This window comes from Nipponia nippon, unplaced genomic scaffold, assembly GCF_047370975.1.
Source record: "Nipponia nippon isolate SJK-2023a ecotype South Korea unplaced genomic scaffold, ASM4737097v1 scaffold_1, whole genome shotgun sequence".
Taxonomy (NCBI): Eukaryota; Metazoa; Chordata; class Aves; order Pelecaniformes; family Threskiornithidae; genus Nipponia; species Nipponia nippon.
Window position 1 is genome coordinate 56,323,956 of NW_028262290.1, and position 25,950 is coordinate 56,349,905.

Consider the following 25,950-nt stretch of genomic DNA (forward strand, 5'->3'; position numbering starts at 1 on the left):
ATGTATAAATTACAAGTATGCTCCCAGCATCTGCTTTATTAAATTTATTGCTTGGCATTAGACCCTAACCATTTTTCATAACGGAAATAAATATATTTAGAAGTAATATTTAGCACTTATTTAATGTTTTCTGTGTTGAAAATCTTTTGTCATCTCTCCCCACCCCCATCAACTTTAAATAATTCATTGTCACAGCATCTTTTAAGGTAACATAATTTTTTGTGTTTCTCTTGCTATAGCATCTATTGTCACAGTTGCCACAAACAAGATGGATTATTCTAGGCACTTAGACATGCACAAAAAGACAATGCACACACTACAAAAACTTTTTGTTACAAGTTGTAGCAAGGAGATGAAATAAACAGTTCAAGTAGGGGCAAGAAATACTTAATGTAACAATAAAAGGCACATAGGTTTTAACTACTCTGTAGCAAACATCATAGCTTGCTTGTCTGTTTCATTACTGCTGAGGTAAGTAGGTAAGAGCAACTACCCTGTTTCACAGATGAGGAACTTGGAATATAAGCTTTCCATAAACTTTAGAGGCAGGAGCATTACTAGGACGAAAAAACAGTTCTTACAATGCTGATTCTGTACGTTAACAATTAGATTAGACCAGTGGGAATTAACCGCTTACATTGGTGCAGAGTTTGGCACTGACATGGATTAGGACTGACATCGGTGATCATGAGATGCAGTGCTGCTTCTGACACAAACTTGGCATTAGACATTGAAAAGGTTTGCCATCACTGGACTAAACTGTTAACCTCTGACAGAAGTGTCTCCCTGCTAACTATGTACAGAGAATGGCAAGTGTTATTTGAAAAGGAAGAAAGTAAGATTTTGGAAACGAGAGTGTAACCAGAGACAGGGGGAAAAGAAGAGGTGATGAAAAGCTTCATATCAGCTAGTAGTGCTAGCGTTTAAAAATGAAATAAATTTTTAAAAAATCCCAGTTTTCCTCTGATATTTTGTGAAAATCTGTAGTGGTATTCTAGGGAAATGGTCAAAGGTTGTGTATACAATTCATCATTAGAAAGATTCTGAAAAAATATGTGGTACTACTCCATTCTTCCCACTGTCCGTTATGGTTCCAGGATGTATTGTATCCTTTCCCTGTAGTTTTGTTTCTTTTTTAACAGTCATAGAATCATAGAATCGTTTAGGTTGGAAAAGACCTTTAAGATCATCGCGTCCAACTGTAAACCTAGCACTGCCAACTCCATGACTAAACCATGTCCCTAAGCACCACATCTACACCTCTTTTAAATACCTTCAGGGATGGGGACTCAACCACTTCCCTGGGTAGCCTCTTCCAATGCCTGACTACCCTTTCGGTGAAGAAATTTTTCCTAATATCCAACTTAAACCTCCCCTGGCGCAACTTGAGGCCATTTCCTTGTGTCCTATAGCTTGTTACTTGGGAGAAGAGACCAACCCCCACCTCGCTACAACCTCCTTTCAGGTAGCTGTAGAGAGCAATAAGGTCTCCCCTCAGCCTCCTCTTCTCCAGGCCAAACAACCCCAGCTCCCTCAGCCGCTCCTTGTAAGACTTGTGCTCTGGACCCTTCACCAACTTTGTTGCCCTTCTTTGGACACGCCTCAGCACCTCGATGTCCTTCTTGGAGTGAGGGGCCCAAAACTGAACACAGGACTCAAGGTGCGGCCTCACCAGTGCCGAGTACAGGGGCACTATCACCTCCCTGGTCCTGCTGGCCACACTATTCCTGATACAAGCCAGGATGCCATTGGCCCTCTTGGCCACCTGAGTACACTGCTGGCTCATGTTCAGGCAGCTGTCAACCACCACCCCCAGGTCCTTTTCTGCCAGGCAGCAATAGTCTATATAGCTTTAACCCTTATTTAAGTTAATCTTCTGAAGGATTCTACATGCAAGCTTTGATTAAGACTGGTAGAATTGGTGATGGAAGGAGAAGCTTTTTTCATACCTTTTTTTTAATAAGTTCTCTGATTTGAAGTCTCCCAGTCCAAAAACATAATTTGATTGAAAAGCCATCACTTATTTAGATTACTTAAATAGCACTATTTAAGTTTTGTTTATTTAATTAATCTGGTTATTTGTAAATAACCTCTGATGTGGTTATCAGAATAATAACAACAGGCAAGCGCTGCTTTTGCGAAGGACAAGTTTGTTTGCTTTCTCCACCTTATTAGTCTGAAGAGAGAAATGTTAATTTTTCATAATAATTAAACATAATTGCAGATTGTAAAAATCTTTTCATTGTGAAGATAAGCGTAGGCTTTTTTTTTTTTTGTAGTCTTGTTACATAGTTGATTATTCAGGAAGAACAACAAGAGTTACAATTACACTGAATGTGCTAATTTGTTGATCTTTCCTTGGAAATTGTGTTCTCCAGATTTTCTGTTTACAGTAGCATCTCAGTTTTGTTTTCTGACCCCTTCAATTTCTGTCTTTAAAGTAGTCCAAATATGGCACAGTCATATTTCTTTTAGCATTTAATTGGCATCCAGAAAAGCAAAACAACTGACCTCTTTATGTTCCACGTGTACATCACAGTAACACAATTTCTATACTTGTGCTTCCCATAGTTACAGAGGGTAGTGGGGCTATTAAAGGGACTGTTCACACACTGCGTTACTGCCTGCTGGATTTGGACGTATTGTTCAACTGTTACAAGATTCTTTAACTGTTGTTTGGGCTAGAGGCAGGAAAGTGGAGGTGGGTTTGTGTGTGTGTGTATGTGTGTGTTGGTTTGGTTAAATAATTATGCCATAAACTTGATTAATTAGGTATCACAATAGTACCTGGATATCTCTACAGTGTACAGTATACTGTGAGGTCTCTTCATCACATTCTAATCTTTCTCTTTCACTGAGGATAGGAAGCAGCAGTCAATCATGATGTGTTTCTCTTTAAAATAACTTCAGTCAGATTACCACAGTCACACAGTTCTCGGTAACTCTGTTTCTCTTAACTTCATAATCTACAGAATTTATTATCTTGACCTCTCTTCTACTGTTGTTGATAATAAGCATGTTAGTCTTTTGTTGCATATCACATCTTATCACTTCCTTAGAAGCATTTCAAGCAGTTCATATTTTAGCTTTGCATGGTCCTATTTTTTTAATCCTGTTATTCCTTACAATTTGCACTATGATAGGAGTTTTACATTAAACCAGACTACCATGAACTCTGACGTTTGAATTTGGTCGTTTTGCTTTATTTCCCTTATCCATGATGGTGGTTATTTTACCAAATGAAATATTCTGTTAGCTTGGCATGATTTGTTTTGAGAAATCCACGTTACATTATTTAATAATTTATTTTCCTAAAACATTTAGAAATTACTTAACCGAGAATTTGTAATTTATCCAAATAAAAAAAAACCCCAACAAACCAACAACAGATACATTATTGGTTGCCTTGGGACATCAAGTCATGCATAAGTTCTAAAATAATTGCTGGTGATTCTGATGTTTCTCATGCCAGGATGTTTAAGTACTGTGAGTGAATTTCATTAAGCTCTTCTACAAATAAGTGCTCAAATACACCTAAATCACTGTTTCACATAACTTGGCTATTTTTAAATCTGTTTTTTAAAGCGTTAGGTGAAAAGCTTACATTGCTAAAGGAAAATCTTAAAAGGGACGTTGTCCAGATAGATTTGCCTGCATATTATGAAAGTTATTTAATAAAGATAACTGAACATGAAGCCACTTGAAGAGTTTTGCTTTTTATTTTTTTAATAACAAGTAAGAATTTCCCAGATGTTCTGTTTCTAGCTGCTAAAGAACACCAAAACATGACGAGAAAGTGAATGTAAAAGAAGATATCTGTATTCCACAGACTTTGAAAACAAAATGCTCAGAATGTAAAAAACAAACAAACAAACAAACAAAAAACTAATTGACTCTAACAGTTAATTTCATACATGAAATTCTACCTAAACGTAATTTCTTAAACTGATATTCTTTCTCTATTAGGGAAGTTATTACTGTTCAAATTGTATAAACATCAAGTCCACAGCTGTGAAAAGTTTTCTGTTACCACAAGATAAAGAATATCTAAAAATATATAACGTTCAAAGTTCCTGAATGTTAAATTGGTCTTCTCCTGCTAAATATAGTGTACTGTGTGAGGATATTCTTGGAGCAGCAAAAACAAATCTTATAATATATTCTGCAATAAGCATAATGGGAGTTCCCAATATTTTATAAGACTTTTTCTGTGGATTTGTGTAGCTTCTTTATCAACAGTTGCATTGTTGCTTTCCATGGATTTAAAAAAATAAAAAGTATTTTTTTTACTATCTTATTTATTGGTGTATAAAAATTTCTCTTTTATGTGCCCTACTCCCTTCCTTTTGCGTCCTTCCACCCCTTTTGTCCTATATTGTTTTATCTTGTACATTCAGAACCAGGGCATACACATGAGATCTTGCAGGGAAAAAGTAATAGCCTCTTAGAGGACATACTCCTGTAAATGGATTATCAGGTGCACCTGCTGTAGCCCTTAGACTTTTTTTCTTTAGGTTTTTTTTTCTTTAGGTTTGTTGTTGATCATATTAATTTTGTGTATTGAACCGTTTAGATTTACAGAAACACATATGAAGTCTCACACAAACTTTAATAAAATTGTGTCTTTTTTTGAGTGGTAAGGGCATAATTACAGTATAACTTGGTGAGAGCAGCTGTATTCTTATTAGGTACTTTTAATTGGTAAGATCTAGAAATGCTTTGCAAACACTGTGTTAATAAAGAGTAATAGAAGAATAATTTGCCCCACCACTGAAATGCATTGGAATATGTAGGGGAGGATCTTCATGTTGTTTGACAACACTAAACACGAGATGGGACTAAATTGCACTCATTTACTCGTAGGCTTTTCTAACAAAATGATTAAAACAAACAAACAAACAAACAAAACACAAAAAAAAACCCAAACCAAAACAAAAACCAACAGATAAAAATACCTGGCAAAGGACACTGTATAGTAAAAAAGTAAAAGCTAGATCATCAAAAGATTTATTTCACTTATTTTGATGTATTATTTTCTCAAGCTGAGTATAGCTATAAAATTGTAAGGAATAATTCAGAATGAAAACGAATGTGTTTTTCAAGAAAAGAATCGTGAACAGTAAATAGCATAAGCTAAGAAGCAGCAGATCATGCCAGACAAACTGAAATGTGTTGTTTTGATGGAAGTACAATTTCATTGTAGACTTTCTTTAAATCTTCCTATGCAGACATTCTACCAATAGGGCAGTAGTGTTTATTTGGATATTGAATGAATTTTTAGATATTCAGGAGTATGACATGCATGCAGTTTAGAAAACTCTCATCAATTACTTGTGTAAAAGAGGTCTGGTTTCCTTTTTAAACATGATGGATAAACTTGTAGGGTTTTTTTAATATGTACATATGTCTGTAGCTTTCTGTTCTTAAAATAGTCTTGCTTGTAATTGTTTAGTCTGTAAAATCATGTATTTCTTCTTTGGTTACTGTGGAATTCAAGATGTGCACTATTTACCTGCCTTCCTCTGCGTCAAGAGCATTGCATTACTAGAGCCTGTGTATGTAATCAAGCCTAGAAGATGAGACTTAGAGAAGGCTAGGAAGGCAGAAAATTAGTTGAGAGGAAATGAGTGACACAAGGAGGGCCAAAGAGAGGGCCTAAGGCAGAAGTGGAGAAAATCAAAAGATAAAAAAGGGTCCATCTGGGGCTTAATGAAACAGGGAATGGTGCATCGTTAGGAACCTCAAAGGCACTTAGTATTCTAATTAGTAATTTTTATTAATTTTTGGCTCTCTGCGGTAGGTTAGTGAAGTTTGCCTCAGTGGGGTCTTCTGTTTTAAGATTTTTCTAGTTTTGCAGATGACAGATTTTGCAGATGAAAAGTGTTTAGGGTTGTGATTTAGGAAGGGAAACTGGAAGACCAGTATAATCATAGGGACAGTAATAAAAATAAAATTCTCCCCCAACCTTGACTGCAGCTTAATTGCATTTCCACATTTTTTTTTTTTTTACTGTGGCCCAAAATGCTAAGATTAACTAAAACCGGATGAACAGTGCCTCATCAGATGGTAATGAGTCACAGAAAGAATAAGATGAAATAACTTATTACACGAAGAGCTAAAAAGATCAGTGTGGCACCCAGGCTTATTTAACTAATAGTAACAATCCCCAACCACGTCTCAACCCATTCCCAGCCAAATTTTAGCATACTACTATGGCCAAGTCCGATTAATCAGTCCAACATCTTTCTCCCCTGCCCCGCTTTCATTTATTATATATTTCCCATTGTAATTTTTAGATCTCAGCTTTGTTTCATGTTCTTGCTTGCTTTGTGGGGGGTTAGCCCATCAGCCAGCCACAGAAGAGAAAGCAGGCATTAGACATCCTTACTGAATTCTGTCCCTATCTTTGTGGTCAGTACTCCAGCCTGGAGGGTGAGTTGGGTTTACTCGTGACTGTAGGGTTCAGAGTCCTGGCTGGCTGCTTAAAGGCCTTTTGGGAAGGCGGTCGGTAGCAAAGCTTCCAAAAGGAGAGGGTGCGGTAGAGTGAGCAGGATCTCTGGAAAAGCTAGTACTGAACCTGGACTTTTAAGGAGAGAACCAAGGGGATTATTTGCTCAGAGTTCGGAGATGTTATTTTTGTTGGTTGAATCTGTTAGAGTACTCTTCACACCATTCATTTTTGACACTGGCGGCTAAAATTTATTTTTAACTCTTTCAAAAATTTTAATTCCAAGTCACCAAATGTGTAACTAAGGTTCCTTAAGCCATCTTTTACATCCAGTGTGTTTATATGCAAGTAGTAATCTTAGGGGCTCTGAAGAAAAAGGTAGACATTATAGATCTAACATGTAAGTAATATAAGCTGCTTACAAAATCTAAAATGTTGAATTTGATAAGAACTTGTTAAGACAGAAAAAGAGCAGTTGCCTGGAAAGACGAGATAATTACAGGAAATGAATGGTCTTCACTACACATAAATGCAAACTAATATGTCTCTAGGAAAATGTAGTTAAACAATAATGACCAGATAGGGAGATCTGCTGAAAATAGTTGTACCAAAAGAAATGTGATGCACTGAGAGTTTGTGATTCTTTGATGTTAAAATCGTTAAATACTGTTCCAGTTAAAAGTGATTTAGCTGAAGTCACTTAATCACAAGTCAGTTGTTTTCTATCATACTTTAATCTAAATGCCTGTGTTTGGTTTAGGAGACCTTTCTACAGAAAAATGAAGGGAAGACTTTTGAAAAGGATGGAAGACATAGACCAAAGTTTCCAAATTACACAAATAAAATTCTAGTTTTGAAATTAGTTAGGTATTAAAAAGTTGTCTGATTTCAGAACACATTTAACCAGAACACAGTCTGAAGATCTGTGAGAATTTGTAGGTACTGAATAGCTTTAGAAATTACCTGTTTATCCAGATGTGTAATTTTAGCTCCTAGTTTAAAACTTGGACATGAAATATTAAACAACTACCGTAAATACTCATAAAAGGAAAGAAGTTCTGTAGATAAAATAGCGGTATGTTTTTGAAGGATATGAATTTTGGAGAAGAAATTGCTCTAATGTGAAGTAACAGGATGAGTTTGAGAGAAACAATCTTTTGTCCAATTACCTAACAAATACCAATATTAAAAAGTCTTTTCCTAATTTTTAGCATGGTGTCTTGAGAGAAGTAGAATAGAGCACAGTCTCAGATCTGTATTCAAGGCTGAAAGTTGACTAGCTGATCTTACAGAATTTTTTAAGCGCCTGACTTGATTCTCTGAAAATTAAAGTTGTGACATATATAGTCTTCCTGCTGCGAAACAGGTTTTTCATCTTTTAGAATTTTTTAGTAATCCTCCTTACAGCTTTAAGTGCTTTAACTCAGTAGCTTATTATCCTGACATGAACAGGTAACCAAAACTAATGCAAATGCAGCAAATTAGAGATGCAGTTTCTGGTTTTCTTCACCTGCCACCAATCACCAGTTCACATAGCTTAAAAGGATGTTTTTATTTCTAGAAAAATGTTCTAAAAATGTTAATATTTCCAGAGAAGGAAGGTCCGGAGAAAAAGAAAATGAAGAAGGATACTGGAAATAAGAAATCAACACCAGTTAGCATTCTTTTTGGTTATCCTCTGTCAGAGCGCAAACAGATGGCACTTCTCATGCAGATGACAGCAAGAGACAACAGTCCAGGTGATCTTACAAAGTTAACAGTCTTCTTCCTCCTGCCTGTTTAATTCTGTCCCAATCAGAATACTCTGAACGCTGCTGGTTTTCAGCAATCCTTGCTTTTTATTGAATTTTTTTAAATTATTCATAATTCTGGTAAAACTCTATTGTGCATTGACGAGTAATTTGATGAAAAATTCTTGACCTTCTGTATTTATGTGCAAAGCTTTGCATTATGATAGCTGTAAAACCTGAAAATCTCTGTTCTTCCTTCGATTATTTTTGCCTCTCAAACACTGTTCCATATGCATTAATTAAAAACTGAAATACTATCTGTTTTTTATGACATTTAACTACTGTCTCATTGCCTCCATTTGGAGCAGGATTTTAATCTAGAAGGAAACTGGATCGTCTCCTTAGGATTTAATGGGAGAGGGGAGACACCTTGTTTTTAATTCAGAACTTCAACCTTTCCTTGATCCAGCTATATTTAAAAAATCCTTATGTATGTATATGTTCTACCTGTGTAATGTTTTTACAGATTTAGCATTTAAAAGTGAATGGCTGCATTTCCTCAAGAATTTGGTGCCAGTTACCTAATCTTTTACTCTCCTGCTATGTTTAAAACAAAATCTATGTAGAGAAAGGCAAGACAATCTCATGGCAAGAGGAGGTATCTTTAAAAAGTTCCCCAGATTTTGGAATACTTTGTGGGGGGAAAAAAAAGGATATTCTTTAGTCTCTCATGCCAGGAAGTCTACCCCATTATATGAAAACCTTTGAGTCCCTGGCCCATGGATATGTTCTCAGTTGCTTGAGTGATTAAACTCAAGGAATCACGAAGATGGAACCTGCTGGACAGATATGCTCTAGCCTCCCTGTCACGAATTATAAAAGTTGCAGAAGAATTTGGGACTTCCAGGCTCTCTTCTTTCCATCAAACCACTAGAAACATTGCCTGAAGTATTGCATACTTTTATTTAAACTGTTACTGAAATGGAACCAGACTGCTTTGGTTAGGGATTTCACTTTTAACTAATAGGCACTCTTCGATAGAATAATGTTTGAAGGGAAATACTTTAGCTAGAATTCTATTATTTCAGTATATATTTATATTCATAAAGCACTTTTTTGTTGGAAGCATATATTCTATCAACTATATTAATAACTTTAATTACAGAAGATAATATTTTAAGTGACTCCCTGTAACCAAAGACAAACGGAAAAATACAATAGAGACTGTCTTACTGCAGTTTCTCCTTTTGTGTAAATCTGGCTTTGTGGCTTCCCTTATTTTTGAGAAAATGTTGAGAAACTTTAGTAATAGTAGTTTACTGTCCAGTCCACCCAAAAACATTTGTGGTGGCACAACTGAGAAAGTGCAGGGAGCACAATGCACAACCAGTAATTCCTTAAACTGGCATCCCACTACATAAAAATACAGCAGAAGTGTGCTGGAGGAAGGGGAGGCAGGCTAGATACTGATCTTCATGGTGATGTTTTTTTCTTGTTTCAGAAGAATTTATGCCAGAGTATGTGAACCTTGTGTTTTGGATAGACTTCATCTGTCCTTGAAACCTACTTTAAAAATAGTGAGACTTTGCAAAACACCCTTTTGCAGATTGCAAATAGGCATTGTGTTGATAGATGTGAAGTGTCAAATACACCCTTTATTTAAATATTATTCACTGATAACTGTAGTCTTTGAATACAATTGTGAAAATGAGATGAAGTAAAAATAGTGTTCAATAACTTAGTGACCTTTTAAAAACTTATTTTGTAGATTCCACCTTAAATCATCCTGTACAAACAACACCAACACAAAAGAAAACTCCAAGTTCCTCTTCAAGACAAAAAGACAAAGTTAACAAGAGAAATGAACGAGGGGAAACTCCTCTACATATGGCAGCAATTCGAGGGGATGTTAAACAGGTTAAGGAGCTAATCAGTTTAGGTGCAAATGTGAATGTAAAAGATTTTGCAGGTAAGTTGATACATGTTCTCTTAACTGTACGAATTAAATATTACTGCTGAAATTGTCAGAGGTTTAATTTCAGTTCATGCTATATGCAAATGAAAAAACAAAATTTATTGGAAATTTTCAAATCATGTTTTTATTTCTGATGGCAGTGGTAGTACTAGGATGCTGTAGTACATAGTGGATTATTAGAATGGTATAATAATACTTGGATATTTGAGTTGTGACCAGGGCCTTTGCACACTAGGCATATATAAAAATACGTGTGCATGTTTGCTGAACTTTGTAGAATGACACTAGGCAAAGCCAGTAACTGATAATGGGATTGTAGGCTATGTCAGGAGATGCAAAGTTTAGTAATAGTGAAGGTGGTAGCACTGTAATGTACCTTGTCTTCTCTACTGTGACAGCTAATAAACACCAAAGCAGATGGGTGTGGTATAGCTTGCACTTGTCATTTAGTCCTGCTAGATTAATACTAGTTTCGGTATGTCGGTATCTGCTGTGATTTCAGCACTGATTGATAAACTTTAAGGTAAGTTGTAACTTGTACCATATTTTTAGTATCTTTATTTGGTATCTTTCTTTACCTTTCTTAGTATCTGTTTAGTAACCTTTCTATAACGAAATGTCTGTGCTGCCTGTCTGTTTGTCTGCAAGACCTCCTAAATAATATTTTGGAACCTGCTGGCAAACTTTTGCCTATTTTGCTTTTGCTACTCTCATGGTAGTTAAGTTTCTACATGTTTTAGTAAAAAAATCTCCAGGAGAGTAAATAGGAGATTCCTAAAGTACTGCTTCCACGGAAGACAGAACCTGCAGTTTTGAGTTCAATAGTTGCCAGCTGTTGATTGGCCAGGCACCAAATTAAATGCATTTACATAGTGAGATAAGCCGAAGTACCTGCTGGTTTTTCCTCAACCAGTGTGAAAGGGCATAAGACTTAGGAGCTGGAGTATTGGGTAGACATTTAGGGCATAGAAGGGGGTTGGGGTAATGAGGAGGGATGGAACAGAGTGAAAGGAAGGCTAAATCAGAGGATAAAGGGTTGGTGCAGAGGTGGTTGTGGGGTTGGGGTATAAGAGACATCTATAAAAAGATAGGATTCAGTAGATGTTTCTCTCTTAAATGCAAGGACAACTCTAAAAAATAATACAAGTATCAAGTGCACATTATATAAACAGCATAACAAACTGCTCCTAATACTCTGCCTCTTGACATTAGCAATTAAACACTGGCTTTTTTGCATCCACAGTAAAAGTGGATCATGGGAAAGTGAGGAAATATATATAAGAAAGAGCCATGTTGCTTTTGGTTATGTTCAAAAAGACTGTGCTCCCAATGCAAAGGGTAATGCTGAAGAAAAGGCAACAAAATTTGTGGGGAGCTCCTGGCATCCCAAGGGAATAAAGAGAATATTGAGAATACTTGGTATAATTAACTGGCAACATTAGCAGTTTCAAGTTTTTAGGGTCATTGCATAATAGAAGCAAAACCATAATGAAGGTCTGAACGAGAGTTTTGACTAGACCTACAGTGAAGCCTGCTAAAGATGCTCAGTTTATGGGTGTGAGTGGTTATAAGGAGAATTATATTCTCAATGGCAATGGTGAGATGAACTGAGGTAGCAGGCTCCAGTGCGAGAAATTAAGAACTATATGGTACAATTAGTTGTCAGCTCACACTTGGCATCAAGAGAAGATACTAATGAGATAGACTAAAATCTTGATTTTAGGTAAGAAACAGATCAGTGGTTTCTTGGTGTACAGAGGGTAGCTGAATTCGTGTTTGAAGATGCAGCTGCCCAGGACTCATTTGTAGAGGAAGAAGAGAAAGGAAGCAGAAGTAGAACCCAGTGGGATCTTCAGAGAAGTTGAGAGGGGAGATAAGAACTTGTTGAAAGAGCAATTTTAGAAAAGGCAGGGGAAGTTCAGGGGAAGACAGACCCACAGAAATCACAGAAAGAACAGAAACACTTCAAGAAGAGATGTTGTAGTCGGTTAACCTTGGCCAGCTGCCAGACACCCACCCAGCTTCTCTCTCACTCCCCCTCCTCAACGGGACAGGTGGAGAAAATAAGATGGAAAAAAAGCCCTCATGGGTTGAATTAAAGACTTCAATAAGAAAAGCAAAAGCTGCATGGGCAAGCAAAGGAAAAAGAGGAATTAATTCACTACTTCCCATTGGCAGGCGAACATCCAGCCAATTCCTGGGAAGCAGGGCCTCAGCAGGTGTAAGGGTTGCTTGGGAAGACAAACGTCGTAACTACAAACATCCCTCCTTCCTTCTTTCCCTGAGCTTTTATTGCTGACCATGACATCGTATGGTATGGAATATACCTCGGGTCAGTCTGGGTCAGCTGTCCTGGCTGTGTTGCCTCCCAGCCTCGTGTGTGTGGGAGGGAGACAGAAAGCCTTGACACTGTACAAGCACTGTTCAGCAGCAGCCGAAACACTGGTATGTTATGAACACTGTTTTATCCCCCAGTGCAATGCACAGCACTATATGGGCTGGTATGAAGGAAGTTAACTTGATAACTTCATCCCAGCCTGAGCTGGTATAAATCGTTAACTAATTTTAAAGGCCAATGAAAGGATGAGGAGAACGGTTGAGAGTTGGTTCTGAGAATTGATTGGGAGCAAGTCATTAGAGACTTTATTCAGAACTCTGGAGGAGGTGTTTGGGATCAAGTGAGATACTTTTCCATTGGTAATCCAAAGTGAGAAGCAGAGGTGGCTGACCTTCAAAATCCTGTGCAGAGGAAACGGTCAAGAAGAGGGGGAGGATTTGAGCAGTGAGTCATGGGTGGAGCAAAGTAAGAATTTAGGATGCAGTGAAGTTTAGAGAATTAGCGTTTTTTACTAAGAATTTGGCAGAACTAAAGGAGCAGAAAATGAATTAGTAATGGAGGAAGTAACTCTGCTCATGGGATATCTGCCAGAATGATACTGCTGTGTGAGAACAAGAGCAAAGGAAACAGATGTTGAGAGCAAGCCAGGACTAGAGTTGGCAGGCTGGACGTTGTGGTAGGATAGAAAGGCAAAGCAGTAAAACATGGAGAAGAATGAATTACGGAGAGAATTAATAAGAGGGAAGAAGATGGGTGTGAGAGGACTGATAGCAGAAGAGTGTCATCATTATGTGTGAGTGGGGAAAAAGGCAAATGACAAGAAAATGGAAGGAAGGAGGTGGTAGCCAGGCCGTGCTGGAAGTTAGTGACCGAAGTGATGATTGGAGGGGAAATTTAAGCAATTTAAATGAGTGGCAGGTGAGAAGTTGAGTGAGAGGTGAAGATGAGAAATTACGTTACTGAGGAATGAGATAAGTCAGGGTCTTCTTGTAGTCCTTCTTGTACCTCCTCTTCATGGATGTACTGATTAGATGCAGAGTTCAAGTGAATAAACTCTTCCAGACTTGGACTGGTTATGTTGGAAACAAAAGGTGAATGCCTTCCCAGAACTGGGCTTTAAGAAGGCATCAACAGCAGCCTGGAAGTTCAGGGCAGCTATGAAGTGGAAGGCATCAAGTTGGGGAGAGGAAATTGAGGTAAGGAATATAGCGTGTGGGTCGATCGTCATCTTTGGTTGAGGCTCTGCTACCAAAAATGAGCACTAAACTTCAGATTATCAATTTGGAAATCAAAATTGCTAAAAATGACTAATATTCTAGGAAGTATCAGGGATAAGTTCTTCGCCAATATTTATTAATAGCTTGCTATCTAGACTAATATGCTGAATGTTATTAGTGATTCCTGGTACATGTTCAGTGGCTGTAAAGGAGCACTGGTTATGATAATTTGCCATACTTATTCTTTCCAATAGTGTGGTTTTCAAACTGTTTCCATATAGAATAATGTTATTTATATATACCTAACACTGTGTTCAAATGCTCACTAGTCAAAGAATTTCTAACATGTTTAATCTGGGGATTTTGTGCCAGATTTTGTCTTGTACTATTTGATTAGTGATTTCTGTGTTCAATTTAATCCCAGTAAAATTTGGAATTTGTTGGCATGAGGTTTAAAGTTGATAAAGCATGTGTTGTTCATCAGATGCATGGTATTACCTTCCTGCCAACTACTGTGCGTGAGTGTATTTTGAAATGTTTCAAGGCAATAGAGATCTATAGCACAGGAGAAAAAAAACAAACCTTTGACCTTTCAAACTTACACTTACCACCTTTCACTATAGGTTGGACACCACTGCATGAAGCTTGTAATGTTGGTTACTACGATGTTGCTAAAGTCCTGATAGCAGCAGGAGCCGACGTGAACACGCAGGGCTTGGATGATGATACACCACTTCATGATTCTGCTAGTAGCGGGCATAGAAATGTGAGTTTGCTGGGAGAGTGGGAGGGGAATGAATAAGTGGTTTGAAATGCTCAGTCTCTAGAACAAATCCTAACTGTCCTGATTACTCTCATATAGTTTATAATCCTGCTTCTGCTGTTTTGGGGGCATCTTAAAGTTGTTTTGGTTTTCTTTGTTTCATCTTGCTTGTCATCCTACTTCTGTTGCCAGATATTTTCTACCAGTATCTGGTTTCTCAAATATTTAAAAGTTTCACTTTTACTTTTTTAATAAATAAAAATTTTAATGGCTTTTAAAATAAATAAACATTTTAATGACTTGTTGTTTTAAGAGAGACTTCTACTGCATAGGATTCTTGAAAGAAAAATGTCTCCAAACAGTATACTGGAGGTTTGGGGAAATAGTTTTTATTTCTGTGCGCACAGGAAAGTAAAACATGCTTTTCTATATATATAAAAAGTATTTTAATATATTTTTATATATAAAAATATTTAAAGTTATATATCCTGCATTTATTTTTATACATTTTTTCATGGGCTTTGAAATAAAGCATGGATGTATATATATTCTTTATTTTTAAAAAAAAAATTGCCAATAATGACTTAGCAGAGAGGATAAATGGAGCACTGTAGGTATTTTACATTAATTTTTTAATTTATTCTTGTTTTCTGCAACCTAAATGGAGAAATGATTCTGCTCTCCTTTTACGTCTATTTCATTACTATGTATGTGATCTGCTGCATAAAGCAAAAAACAGAAAATATCCTTAAATCAAGTATACCTTCCAAACAAGGTGTTCAGTTTGAAAGGATATTCTGGAAAGGCTAGAGAAGAGAATTATGATAATCTGATTGTGAAAATTTTATTAACTGTTTAGTAACTGTTTCTTATGGGTATCTAAACAAAAGTGGGTCTTTAGATCGAACTTGCATAAAATTGTAGTAGAGATTTGGAGAACAGGACCTCTTGCTTGTCTAGTCTCAGTATACATAACGTCAGTGAGATGGTCACAGATATGTATCAGAAAAATTCTGAAGTTTCATGTTACCATATCGCTGTCTGCTGAATTTCCCCACTCTTAGCATGTAGGACCAAAAAAAAAAAGTAACTGATACTGGATACTGTGCTGAAAAGGCAGTGGCCTGGTATCATTGTAACTTTAATCATTTCTTTTGCCCTTGATTCTAGAGAAATTGATGATTTTGCTGTATTATATTCAGTTGGGGATGGGGGTAGTTTGTTCCTCCAATAAGATACTTGGATCTCTGTCAGGGTTTTTCTGGAGTGCTGTGGAAACCATAGTACTGCTACTTGAAAAACTCTTCCTGCTCCTTAGAGTTAAGTGCTATAAAATTTGGAGGAAGGAGGTGAATTGAGTGCAGAGGAGTGGAGAGCTTGGTAGGTGAGGAACCACATGAATTGTGGGAGGAAATGCTAGAACAGCAAGAACAAAAAGCCACTGTTGCTTTTGTTTATGATGATGCTATGTCTGTGTAACGGAGGACAACTTTCTTTAGTCTTCCCTGTTACCTCTTCTAATGAGCAGATAATGAATACCTGGACTTTGCATTCTAGTTGCTGAAGCCTTGCTTTGCAGTCTCTATTTCATAGGCAGGAGATTAGGATTGCATATCCATTATCCTCATTCCATGTGCAATGGAAGATTTTTATGCTGGTCAAGTAACATGTGGTGAAAAACCTAAAAGTTCATTTATTTAATGCTGCAGATTGTGAAGCTGTTGCTTCGACATGGTGGAAATCCATTTCAAGCCAATAAGCATGGGGAGAGACCTGTTGATGTTGCTGAAACTGAAGAGCTGGAAATGCTGTTGAAAAGGGAAGTGCCCATCTCTGATGATGAGGACAGTTGCTCAGGTAACAGTAGCCATTTAATTGCACACTCAAAGTGCATCAGGTCACCTGAAGTTAAGTGGTTTTAATCTTTTGCATAGTGTTAGCTATTAAGAGTTGCTGCACATACCAATTGCTATTACTAAGGCCGTTTTCCACTTTTAGTTTCAGAGGTAGTTTTCAGATCTTTCCATTGAATTATCTGAAATGTTTATTCTGACTTTCTTTTTTCCTTCTCTCCCTCTTCCTTTAATAAGGCCTTCCCACTCTCCAAATCAACCCTACCTCATAATGGTGGTTTTACCAGAGAAAGATACAGAGAAAAATACCATATTTATTATAATACAAAGTGGTTTCTGAGAGGTCGTCTTGAGAGAAAATATCCCCAAAGTCACTTATTTCACATCCTTCGTAGATGAATCAGGAGCTAGTGTCTCACATACGCATAACTTACATTACACTTACTCAGTAAAGAAAAGTCCCTGCCAGTGGGGGAATCGCTGGTTTGTGAAGGTGACCAGATAGTACCTTGCTTGGTGGAGGCAGTAATTCTTGTCCCCTGCTGTATTTCTGCAGATTAAGGGGCAGGTATCGCCTCTTAGGGCACAGAAAGAACTGTTGTCTCCTTGGAAGCAAAAGATTCTTGACCATGAGTAACTTGCTTGAGCACCAGGCAGGAACTTTTCGTTCTGCTTTTACAGAGTCTTTAGGAATTCAGATTATTTTGAGTAAAAGAAATCAGGTGGATTGAAAACCGGCTGAATGGCCAGGCCTAGAGGGTGGTGATCAGTAGCACAAAGTTTGGCTGGAAGCCCGTAACTCACAGTGTTCCTCAGGGGTCAATATTGGGTCCAATCCTCTTTGACATCTTCATTAATGATTGGGGTAGGGTATACCATCAGGAATTTTACTGATGATACAAAACTGGGAGGAGTGGCTGATGCACCAGAGGGTCGTGCTGACATCCAGAGGGACCTTGACACGTTGGAGAAACGGGCTGGCAGGAACCTCTTGAAGTTCAACAAGGGGAAGTGCAAAGTCCTGCACCTGGGGAGGAACAACCCCCCATGCACCAGTACAGACTGGCATTTGACCAGCTGGAAAGCAGCTCTGCAGGAAAGGCCCCTGGGGGTCCTGGTGGACACCAAGTTGAAGATGAGCCAGCAATGTGTCCTTGCAGCAAAGAAGGGCAATGGTATCCTGGGCTGCATCAGGAGGAGTATTGCCAGCAGGTTGAGGGAGGTGATCCTTCTTCCCTGCTCAGCACTGGTGAGGCCACAGCTGGAGTGCTGGGTCCCTTCTGGGCTCCTCACTACGAGAGAGACATGGACATACTGGAGAGAGTCCAGTGAAAGGCCAGGAAGATGATGAAGGGACTGGAGCATCTCTTCTGTGAGGAAAGGCTGAGAGAGCTGGGACTGCTCAGCCTGGAGAAGAGAAGGCTCAGGCGGGATCTTATCAATGTGTACAAATACCTGAAGTGGGGCTGGAAAGAGGACAGAGCCAGGCTCTTTTCAGTGGTGCCCAGTGACAGGGCCTGAGGGAATGGGCACAACCTGAAACACAGGAGGTTCCCTCTGGACATCAGGAAACACTTTTTTTTTTTCACTGTGAGGGTGACCAAGCACTGGCACAGGTTGCCCAGGGAGGCTGTGGAGCCTCCATCCTTGGAAATATTCAAAAGCTGTTGGGACACAGTCCTGGGCAACCGGCTCTGGGTGTCCCTGCTTGAGCAGGGGGGCTTGGATGAGATGACCTCCAGAGGTGCCTTGCAACCTCAACCATTCTGTGATTCTGTGAATCACATATATGATGGAGAGCATCGTGTCACATGATTGTTAAAGTCAGTTTCTTTTTCCCTGACAATCAAAAAAGCACAATAAAACAAAACAAAACCAAACCAACTAAGCAAACAACAACAAAAAAAACCCAACCCCAAACCCCTAGGAGTGTTTTCTATTCAAGGCTTCACTATACTTCAAGGAACAAAAAAGTCGTATTGACCTATGTAGAGCTAATAAATACTCTGATGTAGTGTTAACTTTTTTTTGAATTAGAAGAATAGCCTGAAATACAGTGCATAGTCATTCTGTTTTAAGGCATTGCTCCACAGAATCTATTAAGCTTAGCCAAATCATTAAGATGAAGAAAAATATTTTTACATATGCATAATAGAAACTTGTTACTATTTAGCAGTTGATTCCTCAGCAGTTGTATGTCTGTGCAGGGTATTGCTCCGTTTCCATGGGCTGGTTTCCAAGAGGAGCAGAATGTTCTCTGCAGTTTCTCAAGGAGTCAGGCTCAGAGAATAGGTGATCAGTCTCCTGTACTTCTATTGTTTTACCTTTGGTCATTAAAGGAGTAAGCTGTCTGATGTGTTTGGAATGGGGAAAGACTGTTAAGAGCAAAGCAAACAGGGCCGTGGAAGAGAGAAGCAGGAACTACCTTGTAGGAAAAGGATGAAGGGAAGGCACAGACAAGCTACAAGGAGTGGTTAGAGTTAAGGTGGGAAGATGGCGGCATGTACATAGGGGTGGAATATATAAAAAGCTGATAGAACAGAACTAGTAATGTGTTCTGGGTGTTACAGATAATATAGAAGATAATAGGGACTTCTGGGGTTTATTTTATTGATACTGCGTTGTTGAATACAAAGTGTGCGAGAAGCCTGTTGGTAAGGTATGTGTCTTAACCATTGTGTACTGGCAGTTGGTCCACAGAGGATCCTACTGGAAATGAGGGGGAATCTTGCAGCAGAACTTTTTTTTTTCCTCATTCAAACTTTTAATGCATTGAAACTGCTTCATCGCTTTCCTTACACTATTATCTTAAACTCTTCTGTTACTTTTTATTCAGTATGTCAAATCTCTAGTCCATGATACTGAATATGACAATACTCAGTTCTTTTTAAAAAGCAAACTGATAGATTCAGCTGAAGAGGCTTGACTTAGAACATTATTTGGAGGGAACAATACATCCAGAAATACTTCTTAAAGATTTTTGAGTTCTAGTTTTTCATATGATCAGGTGGTGATAACACTCCAACATGTTTCCTAGAGTTTAATTTTAGGAACAGTTAAAAGGTTTATATTTTGGACTTGAAAGTCCAAGACATCCACTACAACATACTTGCTCCATGCTATGCACTCGTATAGCAGAGACCAGTTGCAGTGAATTATAGCATAGTCTACTTCAGACTGTCCGTATCAGATGCATAAAGATTCATGAGGGAATTTCTTCATACGAGCAGCTCTTTCTCTTTTAAGAATAAAAGCCCATTGGACGCTGAAACATGACTAAATAGTTCATGTGGAGGAACATAATTTAGTTGTCAGAGAGCGTAAGAGCTGATGAATTTCCAGAGGAATAAGTCATCGTAGCAAGATGTCCTTGAGAGAGAGTCAGATTATGCAGGAATTATGCACAATAGATGAGGTTTACCAAACTTAAAGTGCATTGCTTTTATTAGATTGGGATATAAATGCTAATTAATATTTTTACATACCCGAGTGACAGCTGTAAAGTGTGGGGAGCACTTTGGCTTCATGACCTTTTTAGTTTCTCTTAAAAAGCTTAATTCTAGTAAGAAGGTTTACTGTGTGTTTTGAGTGGTTTTTTTCTTTTTTCATTTGTATAGCAGTGTGACTGCTGAACTGAACTATTTTGTCCTGAACTGAAGTGTGAAGAATGTCCCATCAGTACTCAAGTAATTTTTTGTTTTCTTACTCTAGATTCTGAAGAAGCTCCATCTGTAAATCCTTCCAGTGTAGAGGGGAATGTTGATTCAGAAGCAGAAAAGGACTCTGTAGCCAATGACAGCAAACAAATGGTCCCTAGTAAGGCACCACCTCCATCTGCTCTTGATGAATATGAGTTTAAAGATGATGATGAAGATGAAATGAAAAAAATGATTGATGACAGACATATTCTTAGAAAAGACCTGAGGAAAGAGGATGAGACTGAAGTGGAAAAGAACAGTTTATTTGTGAAACAAGAAAAAGTTGTCTTTTCAAAATCATTTAAAAGCAAAAAGCAGAAACCATCTAGAGTTCTGTATTCAAGTTCTGAAAGTTCAGATGAAGAAGTACTTCAGGACAAGAAGATAGTCTCTCCTTGCTCTATTTCAGAGACATCAAATTCTGACGTAAGAGTAAAGAAAGAATATATGGTTACAAATGAACACAAGCAAAAAGGCAAAGTTAAAAGGAAAGTAAAAAATCAGAGCAAAAATAAAGAGAATCAAGAACTAAAGCAAGAAAAAGAAAATGCTAGAGTAACAAATATAGCTACTTCTGGGTTAGATTCTTTAGATAAAACTAGAGAGGAAGAAACCTTTAAGAAGTCTTTCACCCCAAAAGAAGATTCTTCTTTACATCTGTTTCATATCACTGCTGGCAAATCTCCAAAGCATCCCTGTGGATTAAGTGAAAAGCAGTCAACACCATTAAAGCAAGAAAACACCAAAACTTGCTTATCACCAGGAGGTTCCGAAATAACATTGCAATCCGAATTAGTTCGGTATGATCACAATGCTGATTCTGAATTTCTAGTAGAAAGTTCTAGTGGCAAATCTTGCAAGCACAAAGAAAAAAGCAAGCATCATCAGAAAGATTTTCACTTAGAATTTGGTGAAAAATCTAGTCCTAAAATTAAAGAGGAAGATAACAGCTCAACATTTGAGAATTCAGAGTATACTCTGAGGAAGATTGACAAGGAAGGTAAAACACTTAAAAAGCATAAATTAAGGCACAAAGAAAGAGAAAAGGACAAGCACAAAAAGGAACAGGATGGGGAAAAAGAAAAACATAAACATAAAGATAATGTTAAAGAGGTTCAAAGAAGTGTTGAGTTTGACAGAGAATTTTGGAAAGAGAACTTTTTCAAAAGTGATGAAAATGAAGATATGTTGTTAAATATAGAACATGAATCCCTTTCTTCAGACAGAAAATCAAAGCTAGAAAAAGCTCTGGCAAAAGAAGATAAGTTAGTTAAGGAGAGGCCGTTCCAGAAAGAGAGAAATGCTAAAGAGGAGAGAGAGAAAGAGAAGAACAAAAAGGAAAATGAGAAGTTTCTGAAAGATGAAAAAATAAAAGATACAAAAGAAGAAAAAGAAATTACGCTTGCAGATAAAGAAATGGAATTGTTCTGCTTTGGTGTTAAAGATGAGGCAGCCAGCATGCATTTAATAGAAAAAGAAACAGATACTGAAAAGCAGGAAAAGAATTTAAAGGAAAATAAAGAAAAGACTGAAAAGCGAACCTCAGGCAAAGAAAAAGATGTTGAAAAGATAGAAAGAAAAAATGGAGAAAAAGAGAAAAAGGTAAAACATGAATACAAGACGGAGAAAGAAAAAGCAGAAGTAAATGAAAATATAGAGAAAGTAAAGGAGAAGCCCAATTTCCAGCAAGCAGAAAGATGCCATAAGGAAAATGATAAAATAAAAAGCACGAGTACTCTTAAAAAACTTGATGACAAAGAAAGAAATAAAGAAAAAACTGATAAGAAGCATGATAAAGAAAAGGCTGATAAAGACAGACATTGGGCTGAAAGCAAAGAAAAACACTGTACTGAAAGAAAAGTCAAACAGTCTGAAAAAGAATCTGAGTATACTAAATCAGAAAAAAATAGAACTAAAGACAAAGAAAAGGAACTTGAAAAAAAAGACAAATCCAAAGACAAGGAGATCTCAACAGCAGCAAACTCAAAACACATGCAAGAGGAAAAGAGATGCAGTATTACAGAAAGTAATAAAACAGCGCATGACAAACTGTCATCTTTGAAAGAAAAAACAAAAGATGATTTGTTGAAAACTCCAGATGGTAGAGAGAAAGATAAAAAAGATAAAGATATAGACCGATACAAAGAGAGAGACAAGCATAAAGATAAGCTGCATCAAAGTAGCTTACTTAAACTAAAACTCGAACATGAGAAACTTAAGCCTAAACCAGCTCCTGCAGCAAAGGATGCTCGACCTAAAGAAAAAAGATTAGTCAATGATGATTTAATGCAAACTAGTTTCGAAAGAATGCTTAGCCTTAAAGATCTGGAAATAGAGCAGTGGCATAGAAAACATAAAGAAAAAATAAAACAGAAAGAGAAGGAACGTTTAAGAAACCGCACTTCTTTAGAACTTAACAAGATGAAAGAAAAACCAAAACACTCGTTAGCTGAAGTAAAAAGCAAAGAACTGATTCGTTCAAAAAGCTCAGAGTTGCCAGATGTTTGCGTGAAGGAAAAACAGCAGAAAGATGCTACAAGTAATAGATCACAATCAGTAGATACAAGAAGTGTCAATGTTATAAAGCCTTCCTTGGTTTTAGATAATGTAAATAGATCCCCCAAATCAGAAAGTGAAAAGACAGGTCTGAGCTCCAGATCAGTGTCCATGGTTTCAGTTGCAAGCTCTGAGGATTCTTGCCATACGACAGTAACTACTCCAAGGCCTGTAATCGAATATGACTCAGACTTTATGCTAGAAGGTTCTGATTCCCAAACGTCTTTTTCACAATCACCGTTTTTGGCAAGTGCCAAATCACCAGCCCTTCTTGAAAAAGAGACCGATGGTCTTGCCGAGTTGCCAGATCGCATTAAACCACCTTTCGCCAACAGGCTTCCACCAGCATACATTAGATCAGCATCTGTTGAAGATGTTAAACTGGTTTTAAATGAGTGTAGACCTGTTGTAGAGGTTCGAAGATGCAGCATGCCTGCTGCTGTTTCTGAAAGCAGCAAACAGCCTCGAATATCAGAAGAAAATAATCAGAATGCTCTGCCATCAGTTCAGACTTACGTCAGCACTTCTCCTAAACCAGACCTACCACGTAGCATGCTTGAAAGAGATTTTCAAAGTAGCGTGTCTGGTTTGCAGTCAAACTTTACATCATCTCTGACTGGAGCTGCTAGCAACAAGCAGGCAACAACGGGTACAAGTACCATTAAAAATACTGCTCAGATGAGCCCTTCAGAAGACTATAATATGCATTTAGAGCCGTGTAGTCAAAGTAGTGTGACTCAGCAAACCAAACCGTGGGATGTGCCTTTTGACAGACTTAATTCATTAAACAATGAGTTTAACAGCTCAGGTTATGGTGTATCAGAGCAAGACACTAACAGTGTTATAGCAATGCATAATTCTGAAAACAGGACTTTAAAAGAGCAACAAGTATCTGAATTTTTGCCTCAGAATGCTGAAATTGAGGGAAATTCCAGTTCTCAAGAATCTGCATCGGTTTTGCCTTCACACTCGCCTTGTTCTTTACCTATCCAACCACTCCCAGATGTGTCTAAACACATTTCTTTGCCAGGCATTAGCAGTCAAGATTCATCATTTGTACAACAACAAAATCTTGTTCAAACTACAGCCTCTGCTTTGGATACAGATGCTACTAGTAGCAGAGAGATGGAAAATGCGTTCTTCCCTTCAAATATTAAGAAGGCTGATGCACCCATTGCTGTATATTCTGAGAGCTCTGCGAAGGATATTTCACAGAGCTATGAAAGGGTGAATGATTTACCTACGGTACCGTTAGAAAAAGATATTCCTGAAAGTGATAGCAGTTCACAATTAAGTGTAAATTCATATACGTTCAATAAACTTGTTTGTAAGAATGCTCAGAGTGAAATAGACAGTAACACAGCAGATGCTTCAGACATTAGAAATGAAAAAGGCCAACAAGAAAAGTTGGTTTCAGTGCCTGTTGATAGTAAAGCCGATGCTGATCTCTGTGAGCTAAGTTCAGGAATGTCAAAGGGAATTACGAACGAATCAGCTAATAAAAAACCCTGCACTGCAGACAGAGAAAATGCGTTGACAGATGATCCACCACAGTACTCCTCTTTATCTAATTTGGAAAATAGTTCACAACAGATTACACAGGAAGAGGTGCATAAATACAGCCAAACAGCTAAACTAGAAGAAGAAATTGCTGAGGATCAGAAGGTGGAACAGCAAGAAGTACCTCAAAGAATCACGAGGAACAGAGCAAATATGCTTGCTAACCAGGGTAAGCAGAATCCTGTTGGCTGCACGCAGACATCAGAAAAAGAGTCTGAATCGTCAGCATCTATGAAAGCAAGGATTAGATTAACTGAAGAGGATGATGCTCAGGTACATCATCCACGTAAAAGAAAGGTGTCGCGTGTGCCTCAGCCTGTGCAAGTGAACCCTTCTTTACTGCAAGCTAAGGAGAAAACCCAGCAGTCGCTAGCAGCTATTGTTGATTCTTTGAAACTTGAAGAGATTCAGCCATACAGTTCTGAGAGAGCAAACCCATATTTTGAATACTTGCACATAAGAAAAAAAATAGAAGAGAAGCGTAAATTACTGTGCAGTGTTATTCCTCAGGCACCTCAATATTATGATGAATATGTGACCTTCAATGGCTCATACCTACTGGATGGCAATCCCTTGAGCAAGATATGCATCCCAACTGTAAGTAACATGGTCTTTAAATATACAATACAATGAAAGGCATGTTTTGGTTTTATTTTTTGTAACTTTCATATTCTTCCTAACTTCCTTCTGAACACTTGTGCTGAAAATAGTAAGTTGACATACGTCAAATTAATATTGACCAGTAATGTCATATTTAACAGCCCCATTCAGTGGAAATATAAACAGTGGTTTCACAGTCATTACAAGACAAACCATCATGTATGACACCTGTAAAAGGCAGAGAGACAAATATTATATTTCAAAGTATTCACTACTGTAAAGCCTACCCTTTCAAAAGTGAAGTCACTTGTTGAGACCGTCTCTGAATTTCTCCTGGTTAATTTGGTTAAAAAGAATTATTCAAAGCTGTTTCATTTGGAGGGGGGGGGTGGATGTGCAGTGCTTTAAAATATTAAGTCCATCACCAGAAGTTTTAAGTAGGAGAGTACATGCTAGCAGTTGTTTGGCTGGCATACAGTAGCTTGATAATGTCAGAATTCAGCAGTATTTGATTGTATGGCCATTACTTAAGATGTGTCAAGTTAAGGGAGAGTCTGAGTTTAGGAGGAATGGGGAGAATATGTTAATCCTTGAATGGCAAAAATGCCTACTAAACTGAACTGTTTGTGTGTATGAAGTCTCATGTGTACAAGCCAAGCATCCAGTCTTCAGCTTCCATATTTCTGAATGGACTAGTTATTATGTCGACTCATTTGAGATAGCTTGCCCCTACTTGAGACGCTGCCTTAGCTCTTTCCAATTGAGTTTGAAGATTCTTTTGATTAAGCAATGAACACTCAAATTTAATATATAAAAGTAAATTTAAAAATTTGTTTACTTCATTCCAGAGGTAGTCATAATCCCCATATAAGCTGTTTTCTCTCATTTTTCCACTATGCCCCCTATGTCTGCCCAAGAGAATTAATACGCGTATCCTCTAATGTCAAGTAAGTTCTCTCTTGTTTGATGGTGACCACAGTTCTTTGAAATTAGTTAATCAGTTATAGTCTGAGGAAAGATGTGGGTAAGATGACCCTTTTATTTGGTCTGTAAGTAAGCTAGGATGTATAGTGAGCTTTGCTACAATGTACCAGGCTGTCAGCCCTCCCCAGCCTAGAAATCTTTTTCAATAGCCGTTAGAGCTTGTATAATCCATCTTTATCACCGGAAGCAGAGAGATTTTTATTTTTTATAGCAGCTGCTAGTCAAGTA

The 25,950-nt window shown here is 37.7% G+C and overlaps 1 protein-coding gene across 7 annotated transcripts in view; it reads left to right on the forward strand.

The window, feature by feature from the left end:
• ANKRD12 (ankyrin repeat domain 12) overlaps positions 1 to 25,950 on the forward strand; it is a 68,243-nt gene that overhangs the window by 29,681 nt on the left and 12,612 nt on the right. For 6 of the 7 annotated variants that reach the window (XR_015704596.1, XR_015704595.1, XM_087756535.1 and 3 more), the window contains 5 exons: positions 8,041 to 8,187; positions 9,947 to 10,147; positions 14,332 to 14,474; positions 16,181 to 16,328; positions 20,036 to 24,735. Coding sequence is in view for 5 of the 7 variants with exons in the window: in XM_087756535.1 (XP_087612661.1) it covers positions 8,041 to 8,187; positions 9,947 to 10,147; positions 14,332 to 14,474; positions 16,181 to 16,328; positions 20,036 to 24,735 (5,339 nt within the window). In the remaining 2 variants the exon portion in view is untranslated. Of the gene's footprint in view, positions 1 to 8,009; positions 8,188 to 9,946; positions 10,148 to 14,331; positions 14,475 to 16,180; positions 16,329 to 20,035; positions 24,736 to 25,950 lie in introns of all 7 variants that reach the window. The other variant, XM_087756565.1, reaches the window with a different exon arrangement.